This window comes from Danio rerio, chromosome 10 (genome assembly GCF_049306965.1).
Source record: "Danio rerio strain Tuebingen ecotype United States chromosome 10, GRCz12tu, whole genome shotgun sequence".
Classification (NCBI taxonomy): domain Eukaryota; kingdom Metazoa; phylum Chordata; class Actinopteri; order Cypriniformes; family Danionidae; genus Danio; species Danio rerio.
In genome coordinates, this window is record NC_133185.1 from 50,710,861 (window position 1) to 50,722,500 (window position 11,640).

The 11,640-nt window shown below is 42.7% G+C and overlaps 1 protein-coding gene across 2 annotated transcripts in view; it reads left to right on the forward strand.

The window, feature by feature from the left end:
• Positions 1–11,640, forward strand: part of mphosph9 (M-phase phosphoprotein 9) — a 31,406-nt gene that overhangs the window by 553 nt on the left and 19,213 nt on the right. For both annotated transcript variants that reach the window (XM_073915280.1, XM_073915282.1), the window contains exons 2-7: positions 3,235–3,395; positions 4,160–4,292; positions 4,792–4,881; positions 8,075–8,352; positions 9,462–9,579; positions 10,245–10,317. In XM_073915280.1, the coding sequence (XP_073771381.1) occupies positions 3,265–3,395; positions 4,160–4,292; positions 4,792–4,881; positions 8,075–8,352; positions 9,462–9,579; positions 10,245–10,317 (823 nt within the window). In that variant the 5' untranslated portion in view covers positions 3,235–3,264. The remainder of the gene's footprint in view (positions 1–3,234; positions 3,396–4,159; positions 4,293–4,791; positions 4,882–8,074; positions 8,353–9,461; positions 9,580–10,244; positions 10,318–11,640) is intronic.

The window sequence follows — 11,640 nt, forward strand, 5'->3', positions numbered from 1 at the left end:
TCACAGCATCATGTTCGACATTGTGTGTGTGTGTGTGTGTGTGTGTGTGTGTGTGTGTGTGTGTTTATCTGTCTGTCTGTCTGTTTGTGTGTGTGTTTAATTCTCAGGGGAGATTCACAATTTCCAGACAAACACACACTGATTCTGAAATTCTCAGCATTGTGCTAGTGCGTGCGTGTGTGCGTGTGTGCGCGCGTGTGTGTGTGTGTGTGTGTGTGTATTTAATTCTCTGAGACAATTCAAAACTTCCAGACACACACACTGGTTCTGAAGGTCTCAGCATCACGTGTGTGTTTGTGTGTGTGTGTGTGTGTGTGTGTGTGTGAACTGTATTTTTCATCCTCTTGGCAGTGTGTGTGTGTAGTAGACGTACAGTTGTGCAGTAGTGTAGATGTGCTGCAGTGTGTTTAATGCAGTAAACTGATTATTACAATAAAGGAGAAGCTCAGAACTCAGAACTTAACAATTATTAAATAATAATAATAATAATAATTCAGTTCCAATGTGGATATCAATGTCTGTTTTTCTTTTGTTTTGTTGTTTGTGTGTGTGTGCGTGCGTGCGTGTGTGTGTGTTCTGTCTCTTTAACACTCCAGGGTCAGGATTTGTATCTTGGCATCTTCTCTCTCTCTGTGTGTGTGTGTGTGTGTGTGTGCGCGTGTGTTTGTGTGTGTGTGTGTGTGTTATATAAATCATCAGTGTGTGTTTGTGAAGAATCGCCTCTTTTGTCCTTAATATAGTGTGTGTTTGAGCTCATTTTAAAATCACATGAGAACTGCGCTGTGTGTGTGTGTGTGTGTGTGTGTGTGTGTGTGTGTGTGTGTGTGTGTGTGTGTGTTTATCTCTGTTATATTTGTAATAATTTCTCTATGATGTTGTGAATCAGCTGATTAATGATATCAGCATGATGATCTGTGATATGGTTCAGGTTAAGTTGTTGTTCTGCTGTGAAATTAAAGCTGCTGTGTGTGAGTGTGTGACTCTCCTGCATCATCATCATCATCATCATCATCATCATCATCATGTGTGTGTGCAGATATTCAGATCATGCTCAGTGAATCTCCTGATGATCTGAAACTCAATGCTGGAGTCAGATATTCAGCTGTGGACATGTGCGTTACGTGCCGGAGCGTCTGTCTGTGTTCTGGCCTCTTTAACCCGCCCACTGCCAGTTTAGCCAATCATATTCCAGCACCGGGTTGCCAGACGGTGGAAAACAGCGCATTTCATTCATCAGTTCAGTCAGGAAGACTCTCAGAGTGTGCGTCTGTGACTGAAACGCGCCCTCTGGTGGACAGTAGCAGACTCTGAAATGAGCTGCAGATTCAGAGTTCCACATGAGGTGATTAATGAGCAAATAATATCAATATTAGGAGTGTAAACATCAGCTGAGCAGGTCACACTGTAACCCTGTGTGCTGACACCACGCTACATGAGGAGATGCGCAGTGATGAGCAGTTTACAGCAGATGAAGCAGGACAGAAGTGTAAACACTGAAGCACAGAATAGCGGACTCACTGACTCCAGCACAGCGCTGAGCTCTATACTCTCATCAACACACATTACAGCTCGTGAACAGGGTTCATGTAGATGCTGGATCACTGCTGTGTGTTGCTCTGCAGGTCTGAGGTTCAGTTTCAGACGCTTTATTGTGTGTTCTCCAGATCTGAGCTGAACTCTCTGCTGCTGCTGTCAGTAGTGTGCTGATAATCGTCCTGTCAGACTCACATTATCAGCGTTTAACACTGAATACAGCACGTGAGCTGAGCTGAGCTGATCACTGTTCAGCTGTGAGGAACTGAAGCGTCTCTAATAAATCAATTCCAGCTGTTGATCAGGACTAAAACTCCTGTAATATGGAGAATATTCCTTCTGTCTGCTGCCGCTGCTTTCATATAGGAGACGCTTTAGATCAGCCTTTACACTCAGTCGTCAGACTCGATCCTGTCGGTCAATCTGGCAACCTGCGCTTGGGTTTGTTTTGATCCAGGAGTGCAATACCGAGTTCAACCACTGGGTGTCAGTCTCACACTCTGCACCTTTAATATTTGAGCCGTAGCTCAGCAGGATGTGTAAAGGGTCAGTTCACACTAAAATTAAGATGGTCATCATTTACTCTCCCTCCCTCTGTTCCAAACCTTCATGAGTGTCTTTACTCTGTTGAACGCTAAAGCAGATATTCTGAAGAATGTTGGAAATAGGGCTGCACAATATATAGTTTTGAGCATCGATATCGCAATATTGTCCCATCACGGGATTAGATTATTTAATAAAGGTTGAATGATAAAGAGATTGGTGTCACGGTGGCACAGTGTGTAGCACACTCACCTCACAGCGACAAGGTCTCTGGTTCGAGCTTTGGCTTGGTCAGTTGGTGGAGTTTGCATGTTCTCCCGTGTTAGCATGGGTTTCCTTCAGGTTTCCCCCACAGTCCAAACACATGCACTATAGGGGAACTGATCAACTACACTGGCCGTAGTGTATGAGTGTGTGTGTGAGAATGAGTGTGTATGGGTGTTTCCCAGTGATGGGTTGCAGCTGGAAGGGCATCCGCTGTGTAAAACATATGCTGGAATAGTTGGCGGTTCATTCCGCTGTGGCGACCCCTGATGAATAAGAGACTAAGCTGAAGGAGAGTGAGTGAAAGTTATTATTAAATTGTATTATTATTTTAAATATTTATAAAATGCAGTATTTTATTATTTGACCTTGTTGTTTTACATATGACTGTTGAATTTCTGTACAGTAATACTGTGAGGCTCTTCAGAAAACCCTAAAGCACTGATTATTTAGTTTTATATTAGTGATTTATTATAATTAATGCAGATGCCCTGCACAGAAGGCTTGATCATCCCAGTGGATCTACAGGAGTGAAATGTTTCTCAGCAGAGCTCGTCAAATCATCTGCTAAAGTCGTATTCACATCACAAATAAATACAGCGGCAAAGCCAGATCTCACAGTGTCAGTTTCCCAGTATTGTGCAGTTGGAAACCGGTAACCATTGACCCCTACAGTATTAGCTTTTCCTACTATGCAAGTCAATGGTTACCGGTTTTCAGCATTCTTCAAAATATCTTCTTCAGTGTTCAACAGGTTAAAGAATGTTTGGAATCACATACGGGGGAGTAAACAGTGAGCAATTATTGTGTGAACCGACCCTTCAAGCAGTGTTTAGCCGCCTGTGTGCTGAGAATGCTGTAGTTTTGAGTAAGTGTGTGTTGTGTTTTCCGCAGCGCTCTCCACACACACTCGGGGGTGTAATCATGTCCACTGATGACAGCATCTCGGAGGACGCGTCCAGCTCTGTGGCCCTGAGCCACGAACATGGAGGAAAGCAGAGCGAGGCGTCTGGAGGATCCTCAGAAGACACGGTGTCCGCTCCGCACGCCATACGGTCAGACTCACACACACACACACACATACACACACACACACTCACACACACACACACACAAACAAACAAACAAACACACACACATAAACAAACAAACACACACACACACACACACACACACACACACACACGTGCTGCTATTGTAGACATTCAGTCATTTTCTTTCGGCTTAGTGCCTTATTGATATGGGGGCGCCACAACGGAATGAACCACCAACTATTCCAGCATATGTTTTACATGGTGGATGCCCTTCCAACTGCAACCCAGTACTGGGAAACACTTATACACACTCATTTACACACACACATTCATACACTACGGCCAGTGTAGTTGATCAGTTCCCCTAAAGCGCATGTGTTTGGACTGTGGGGGAAACCGGAGCACCCGGAGGAAACCCACACCAACACGGGGAGAACATGCAAACTCCACACAGAAACACCAACTGACCCAGCCGAGACTCAAACCAGAGACCTTCTTGCTGTGAGGCCACAGTGCTGACCACTGCGCCACTGTGCCGCCCATTAAAGAATAAGATATTAAAAAGTTGTAGGATTTAAGCTGCTGATGAGTCTTGATGATCAATATTCGTGTGGGGTATTGCTTTATAAAGTCCTCTATAACATATTGACTCATCTGCTCTGTGTAGTGTTGCTTTAATCACTATTAGTCATTCTGATTAAAATAACTAAGTGTGTGTGTGTGTGTGTGTGTGTGTGTGTGTGTGTGTGTGTGTGTGTGTGTGTGTGTGTGTGTGTGTCCCGCAGGAGTCTGTGTCTGGGAAGCGCAGGCCGCAGTTTGCCCTTCATCAACCCCAGCTCCATGGAGACTCTGCGGGCCCTGGTGCAGGAGATCCAGAGCAGCGGAGAGACCGACCCCCAGATCTGGAGGAACTGTGAGGTGCGCAGATGTGTCCCACACACAAACACGCACACTGTGTCCCATAATGCACCTGATGCCTGACTACACGAGCCAGAGCCGCACAAGTGCCTTTCAAGGGCTCCTATTATTCAAAAATGACTTCTAGAAGGGCTTTAAACCCAGTGTGTGTGTGTGTGTGCGTGTGTGTGTGTGTGTGTGTGTGTGCGTGTGTGTGTTAGCAGTGTATGAACATCTCCCGCAGCCTCTGATGCTCATCATGAGTGAGTTGTGTTTATTATAATCAGACGTGATGCAGACACACTCTGATTGGCATTCTCCCTTTGTACGTGTCATCAGAGGGGGAAAGCCCCGCCCACTAGTGCCCGTCTCTCCCTCTCATTAGCATAATCAGCAGCCCTGAGTGAGAAGCAGCCGTCTGTCCATTAGAGTGTAGGGGCAGAGCATTGTGTAGAGTGAGTCTGGTACCGCGGGCGTGAGTGTGCTCGTGTTCCTCTGACAGTGTTCGTGTCTCCATCAGGGCCGCTGGCTGCATCTGTTTCAGCTGGTGGAGAAACAGTATCAGGAGCAGATCCTGGCCCAGCAGGAGCAGTACCAGTGCCAGATACAGGTACAGGACACACACCTGATGTTCAACACTGCATGACTGACAGAAATGAGCGTCTCTGGCTGTATTAGTGATCAGTGATCTGAAGTGTTTACTAGGGGACATGCGGAGCTGGTGTTTACTGATAATCTTCTGGTGAACGCTTAATCTGGCTATTCCAGTTTACACCCGCTGCCTTTTGCAGCATCGATGTTGTAAAGGAATTAAAATATAATCAGTTAAATAGACTTCAATGTTGATGCAGCTGCTCAAGTGTAAACTGACATGACAAGACGTTTGTGTGAGTTTCAGATGCGTCTGTGTTTGCTCATCAGCTGTAGTGATGCGGCTCTATTTCTGAAAGCTCTTCTGATTGTGCTGTTTAGTGTTGTGCTTCACTTTTGTCTGATGAATATTACAATTTAAAGTGTGTTTGATCATTTCTCTCCTGGTTATACTTGTGTTTTATGTTTGTTTTAATACTTGTTTATGTAAAGCACTTTGAATTATCAGTGTGTTTATTCTGTGCAATCTAAATCAACTAGCATGCAGATATACATTTAAATATATATATAAACTAGAATTATTACTATTTATCACACTTTTTTGGTTTGTTCATGATGGACTTTGATTTCTAATGTTATTTTTATTCTTGTAAAGATTGTGGTTGCAAGAATTAATGTCTAATAGCTGATGTCTTTTCTCCATGATGACAGCACATAATATTAGACTAGATATTCTTCAAGACACTAGTGTTCAGCTTACAGAGACATGTAAAGGCTTCACTAGGGTAATCAGGGTAAAGTTAGGGTAATTAGGCAAGTCATTGGACAATTAAAAATAATAATAACTGCTAAGAGGAACTTTTTTACATTTAAAAAAAGTGTTATAATAATAATAATAATAATTAATAATAATAAATAGGAATAAAATTTTAAATAAAAATTGTTCATCAGTTCAGTTTCCTTTATTTTTCTCATTCAAAACATTAAAATAGAACTGTAATGCAGAACTAATTACGCTGCAACAGACCCAACGAGAACATAAATACCCCACAATACAGACACTATAAAACCCTAACATGATAATTAAGCTTTTATAATTCCATAAAAGGCGGCGCAGTGGCGCAGTAGGTAATGCTGTCGCCTCACAGCAAGAAGGTCGCTGGTTTGAACCTCGGCTCAGTTGGCGTTTCTGTGTGGAGTTTGCATGTTCTCCCTGCCTTCGCGTTGGTTTCCTCCGGGTGCTCCGGTTTCCCCCACAGTCCAAACACATGCGGTACAGGTGAATTGGGTAGGCTAAATTGTCCATAGTGTGTGTGTGAATGTGTGTGTGGATGTTTCCCAGAGATGGGTTGCAGCTGGAAGGGCATCCGCTGCGTAAAAACTTGCTGGATAAGTTTGCGGTTATTCCGCTGTGGCGACCCCGCGATTAATAAAGGGACTAAGCCGACAAGAAAATGAATGAATGAATGATTTCCATAAGAATATAGTTATACAAGTCAGATACTGTATAACCTATTTTAAAATCTCTGAAGAGAATAACTTAATACTTAAATACCTATTTCACTATTTATTGTAATATTAAAATTCATGCTAGTTTAACTATTTATTGATTTATTATTTCACACTAGCCATCCATAATGTTTATGAAATGGTATTATTCAAACGTCTGACAGGATAAAGACTGATGAAACCGCACTGAAGCTCCTCAGGCTACTGTAACGCCTGCCTGATGGCATGAGCGTGAGCAGGCGATGGCCAGGGTGGGTTGGGTCCCCTAAAATGCTATTTGCCCTAGACAGACAACGTCGTTGATAAAGTTCCTTGATAGATGTCATGTTCACTCCAACAGACCTCTCAGCTGACTTTATGACCCTCTCACTGGTGCTGTTGTCAGACACACTGCTGTGCTCATACCAAAGGGAGATGCCATCAGTGAGAACACTCTCAGCAGCTCCACTGTGAAGAGTTGTGAGATGTTAAATGTTATGGTTTTATCTGAACTATTGTACTCACCTGTCAAATCTGAGAAATTCTTCAATTAAATCTTCAATTTGAGTCTTGTACAATAAGGAATAATGCATTATCAATATTTCAGACTCTGCATTTGAATATGAGCAGTGTTGAGCTCAACACGCTTTATTAAAGCTCTTTGAACATGACCTTTTCAAACAGTCTGTCTTTTTGGAAATGTCTGACGTTTTTTAACATCAATATTAGGTGTAAGTGAGATGTTAAGTGCAGTAAAGACTATAATGGTGCTGCATGTGCTGGGCTATGGCAGAGGGGCTTGATTTAAAATGAGTGATGCTCTAAATAAACGCTCTTGAATCTGCTGTTCATCACAGCATGGACCCTGCATTCATTCATTCATTCATTCATTCATTTTCTTATCAGCTTAGTCCCTTTATTAATCTGGGAACCCCACAGCAGAATGAACCGCCAACTTATCCAGCAAGTTTTTACGCAGTGGATGCCCTTCCAGCCGCAACCCATCTCTGGGAAACATCCACACGCACATTCACACACACACTCATACACTATAGACAATTTAGCCTACCCAATTCCCCTGTACCACATGCAGAACATGCAAACTCCACACATAAACACCCACTGAGCCAAGGCTTGAACCAGCACAGCGACCTTCTTGCTGTGACAGCACTACCTACTGCGCCACTGCGCCGCCCGGACCCCTGTATAAACTATATCATTTACTCGTTATCAATGTTATTATGTTGATGGCTCAGTGGTGCCTCACAGCAAGAAGGTCTCTGGTTTGAGTCTCGGCTGGGTCAGTTGGTGTTTCTGTGTGGAGTTTGCATGTTCTCCCCGTGTTGGTGTGGGTTTCCTCCGGGTGCTCCGGTTTCCCCCACAGTCCAAACACATGCGCTATAGGGGAACTGATCAGTGTGTGTGTGTGTGTGTGTGTGTGTGTGTGTGTGTGTGTGTGTGTGTGTGTGTGTGTGTGTGTGTGTGTGTGTGTGTGTGTGTATGGGTGTTTCCCAGTACTGGGTTGCAGCTGGAAGGGCATCCGCTGTGTAAAACTTATGCTGGAATAGTTGGCGGTTCATTCCGCTGTGGCGAGCCCTGATGAGTAAAGGGACTCCGCTGATGGAGACTGACTGAACATCATCCCGGAGCTCGTGTTCGCTGAAATGCGCTGCTCATTACAGCGTAACTCTGAGAGATCTGAATGGGTGTTTGTGTTCTCTCAGCTCATCCAGGATGAAATTAAAGCTTTAGTGCAGCTCCAGAACAGGCAGACTCCGTCTCAGGACGCCGCCCGCAGCCCCAGACCCCTACAGGACCCGGCGGAGAGCAGGTCAGAGGAGGGCATGCTGACGGTGGAGAGCAGCGGGTACGGCACGCTGTCGGCCTGGGAGCAGGCGCTGGACTCCGGCAGACAGGAGGCGCTGCTGTGGTCCCCCAACCCCAGCCTGACCCCGTCCCCGTCCCCGGGCCCCCAGAACACCCACAAACACACACGCATCAGGTGAACACTCATATACACGTCTCTGCACTGAACACTGGCCTTTCTTACTCTGAGTTTCTGTCTTAGAAGCTTTTCTAGACGAGCAGAATAAATAGTGTTGTGTTCAGAAACACAACATCAAACTAGCTGAATAATCTGAGCATGGGGGAGAGGAATAATCTAGGTTTTCATGTTGACATTAGATTATCCCTCTTCCCCATGCTCAGGTTATTCAGCTTGTTTGATGTTAAACTCTCCTCATTGTGTTTCTGAACACAACACTATATTCTGCTCGTCTTGGTTTAGGAATATGTTTGATATTTACACCAGAGCAAATTCTACTTTTTCTCTAAATATAAATGTTTTCTGCTGATATTTGTATTTTTTGCGGTGTAAAATCTGCATGAAATCCAAATGTACATCGTTTATTTTCTAGCGCTCGTTGTTGGTCTTTATGTGAATAATTAGTGGATTTAATCCTCTAAAATCTTTAATCATAATCTGAGCATGTTCATCTGCTCTGGAGCAGCAGTCATTCTCTGATTCTGATTGGCCGAAACATGATTAGCCACGCCCCCTCTTACCATTAGAGAAAGATGAGAGGAGGGATGCAATAGTAAAACCCCGCCCCCTACTCAATATTCAGGTTCAGTAGGAAACAAGTGTGTGTGTATGTGTGTGTAATTTGTTTTAATTGTTTGTTATTTTTTTCTTGTGTGTGTGTGTGTGTGCGTGTGTGTGTGTGTGTGTGTGCATCTGCGTGCTTGTGTGTGTTTGTGTGTGTGTGTGTGTGTGTGTGTGTGTGTGTGTGTGTGTGTGTGTGTGTGTGTGTGTGTGTGTGTGTGTGTGTGTGTGTGCATCTGCGTGCTTGTGTGTGTGTGCGTGCATGTGCATGTGTGTGTGTGTATGTGTGCATCTGTGTGTGCATGCATTGATGTGTGGGCATGTGTTTGTGTGTATCTGTATGTGTGTGTACTTGTGCATTTGTTTGTGTGCATGCATCTTGGTGCTTATGTTCATCTGTGTGTGGCCATGTTTGTGTGTGTGTGTGTGTGTAAATGCTTGCATGCGTGTGTGTGTGTGTGTGTGTGTGTGTGTGTGTGTGCTCATGCATGTGTGTGTGTGTATAGTCAGCCCCTGACCTCGTGGGCTCAACGGCACAAACAGAAGAGGAGCGGTGTGTGTGCGGCGCAGCAGCAGCAGAAGAGCGCAGCAGGATCTCCAGAGCAAACACACACTTCACCCTCGGTAATCTAACACTGCACCACTCAACAACACAATCAGGGCTCAGCATCACAACACAACAAATGTTTTTACCTATATTTGCATATTTTAAAATATCTATTCTATTTAAATGGACAATTTCTTATTTATAGAACATATATATATATGTGTGTGTGTGTGTGTGTGTGTGTGTGTGTGTGTGTGTGTGTGTGTGTGTGTGTGTATATATATATATATATATATTTTTTTTTTGGTTCATTTTTTTTTTTTTTTTGTGTTCATTTCAAAACAAATGTAATATATATATATATTTGAAAACCCATTTCTGACTGAATGGGGAAAGCTCACTGATGAAAATAATCACCTATTAAAAGCTCATCGTGCTCAAATGTTTGATGATAACTGGATTATTTCTGGAAACCGTCAGTATGGTTTAGGGGTTTTTTCTTTGTGATTTAAGACTTTTACTGATTTCTGATCTAGTTTCAGCTCTAGAACACTGAAACACTCTTAAAGCGAGCATGGAGGATTCACTCACTCATTATTCATTATGATTTTCTCCTACATCTGTCGTTCAGCAGCTGCTGGTTGGTGTTTTGTGAATTTGAGCCCTGATGCATTAAAGCATGCCAGTTTATAACGACACGTCTGCTTTCTGCTTATTATTAAGTGTGTTCTGTGTTTCTCAGTGTGTGAGCAGTGCAGTCTCGCTCGGTGTGATTCCTCTACAGAGAGCTGACAGCGTGGCGTCTGAAACCTCAGGTAACGCTGAACAAGCACAATGTCTTTAACTTAAATAAAATAAACATTTACAATAAATGAAAACTCAATTAAACTAACAACAGTCACTAAAAACAAGCTGAAATAAAATACAATAAATTACAATAAATTAAAAACTAAATATAAATACTAACAGTCACAGAAAAAAACTGCTGAAATTATATTTAAAAATTACAATATTAACAACTAAACTAAAATAAAACGAATAGTCACAGAAAAACTGACTAAAATAAAATAAAACATTTAAAACTAAAACAAAAAACTGTAAGCTCACTGAAAAAGTGGAGTTAACCAAAATAAAAATAACATTAAATTTAAACTAAACTAAACCCACAAGGGTCACAACAACTGACTGAAATAAAATGTAATAAATGACAATAAATTAAACCTAAAACAAACTAAACAAAACTATCAACAGTCACTGAAAACTGACTGAAATACAATAATACTTGATTAAAAGAATCAATAAGTCGTCAGTCTGAGCTGCTGCAGTTTAGAGAGATACCAGTAGATGGTGCCAAACACATCAGCCCACAGCAGATTATACACGCACAGCTTTACAGTGTAAACAGAAAACGTGTGTTCTAGCTTTTATTTGTTTGCTAATAATGCACAGAGGTACATTTACCCACATATACAGTATGATCTTTAATATGATGAAGACTGTCTGAATTCGTTGAGATTTTTACTTTTAGTAGCTGCATTTGTGTGGTTTCGGCTTCAGTGTTTGATCATCATTGCTTTTTATCGCTCAGAGTTTTGTGCTAGAGTAAATGTAAGCTCCCTTTAAACTTTAAACTCTAATGTTCTGTTCCCTCTGACAAACTACAATTACTAACAACTAATATATCTGAAATGTGTTCACTAAACTGAAACTAAAGCTAACAACACCATTAATGAAGCAAACCAAAATCAGTTTCTGTGTGGAGTTTGCATGTTCTCCCCGTGTTGGTGTGGGTTCCCTCCGGGTGCTCCGGTTTCCCCCACAGTCCAAACACATGCGCTATAGGGGAACTGATCCACTACACTGGCCGTAGTGTATGAGTGTGTGTGTGTGTGTGTGTGTGTGTGTGTGTGTGTGTGTGTGTGAATGAGTGTGTATGGGTGTTTCCCAGTACTGGGTTGCAGCTGCAAAGGCATCCACCGTGCAAAACGTATGCTGGAATAATTGGTGGTTCATTCCGCTGTGGCGACCCCTGATGAATAAGACACTAAGCTGAAGGAGAATGAGTGAATGACTGTAGTAACCTTGCTTTACAGTGTGGTGTAGTGTTTAATGAGTTAGTAGTGATTGTGAACATTATC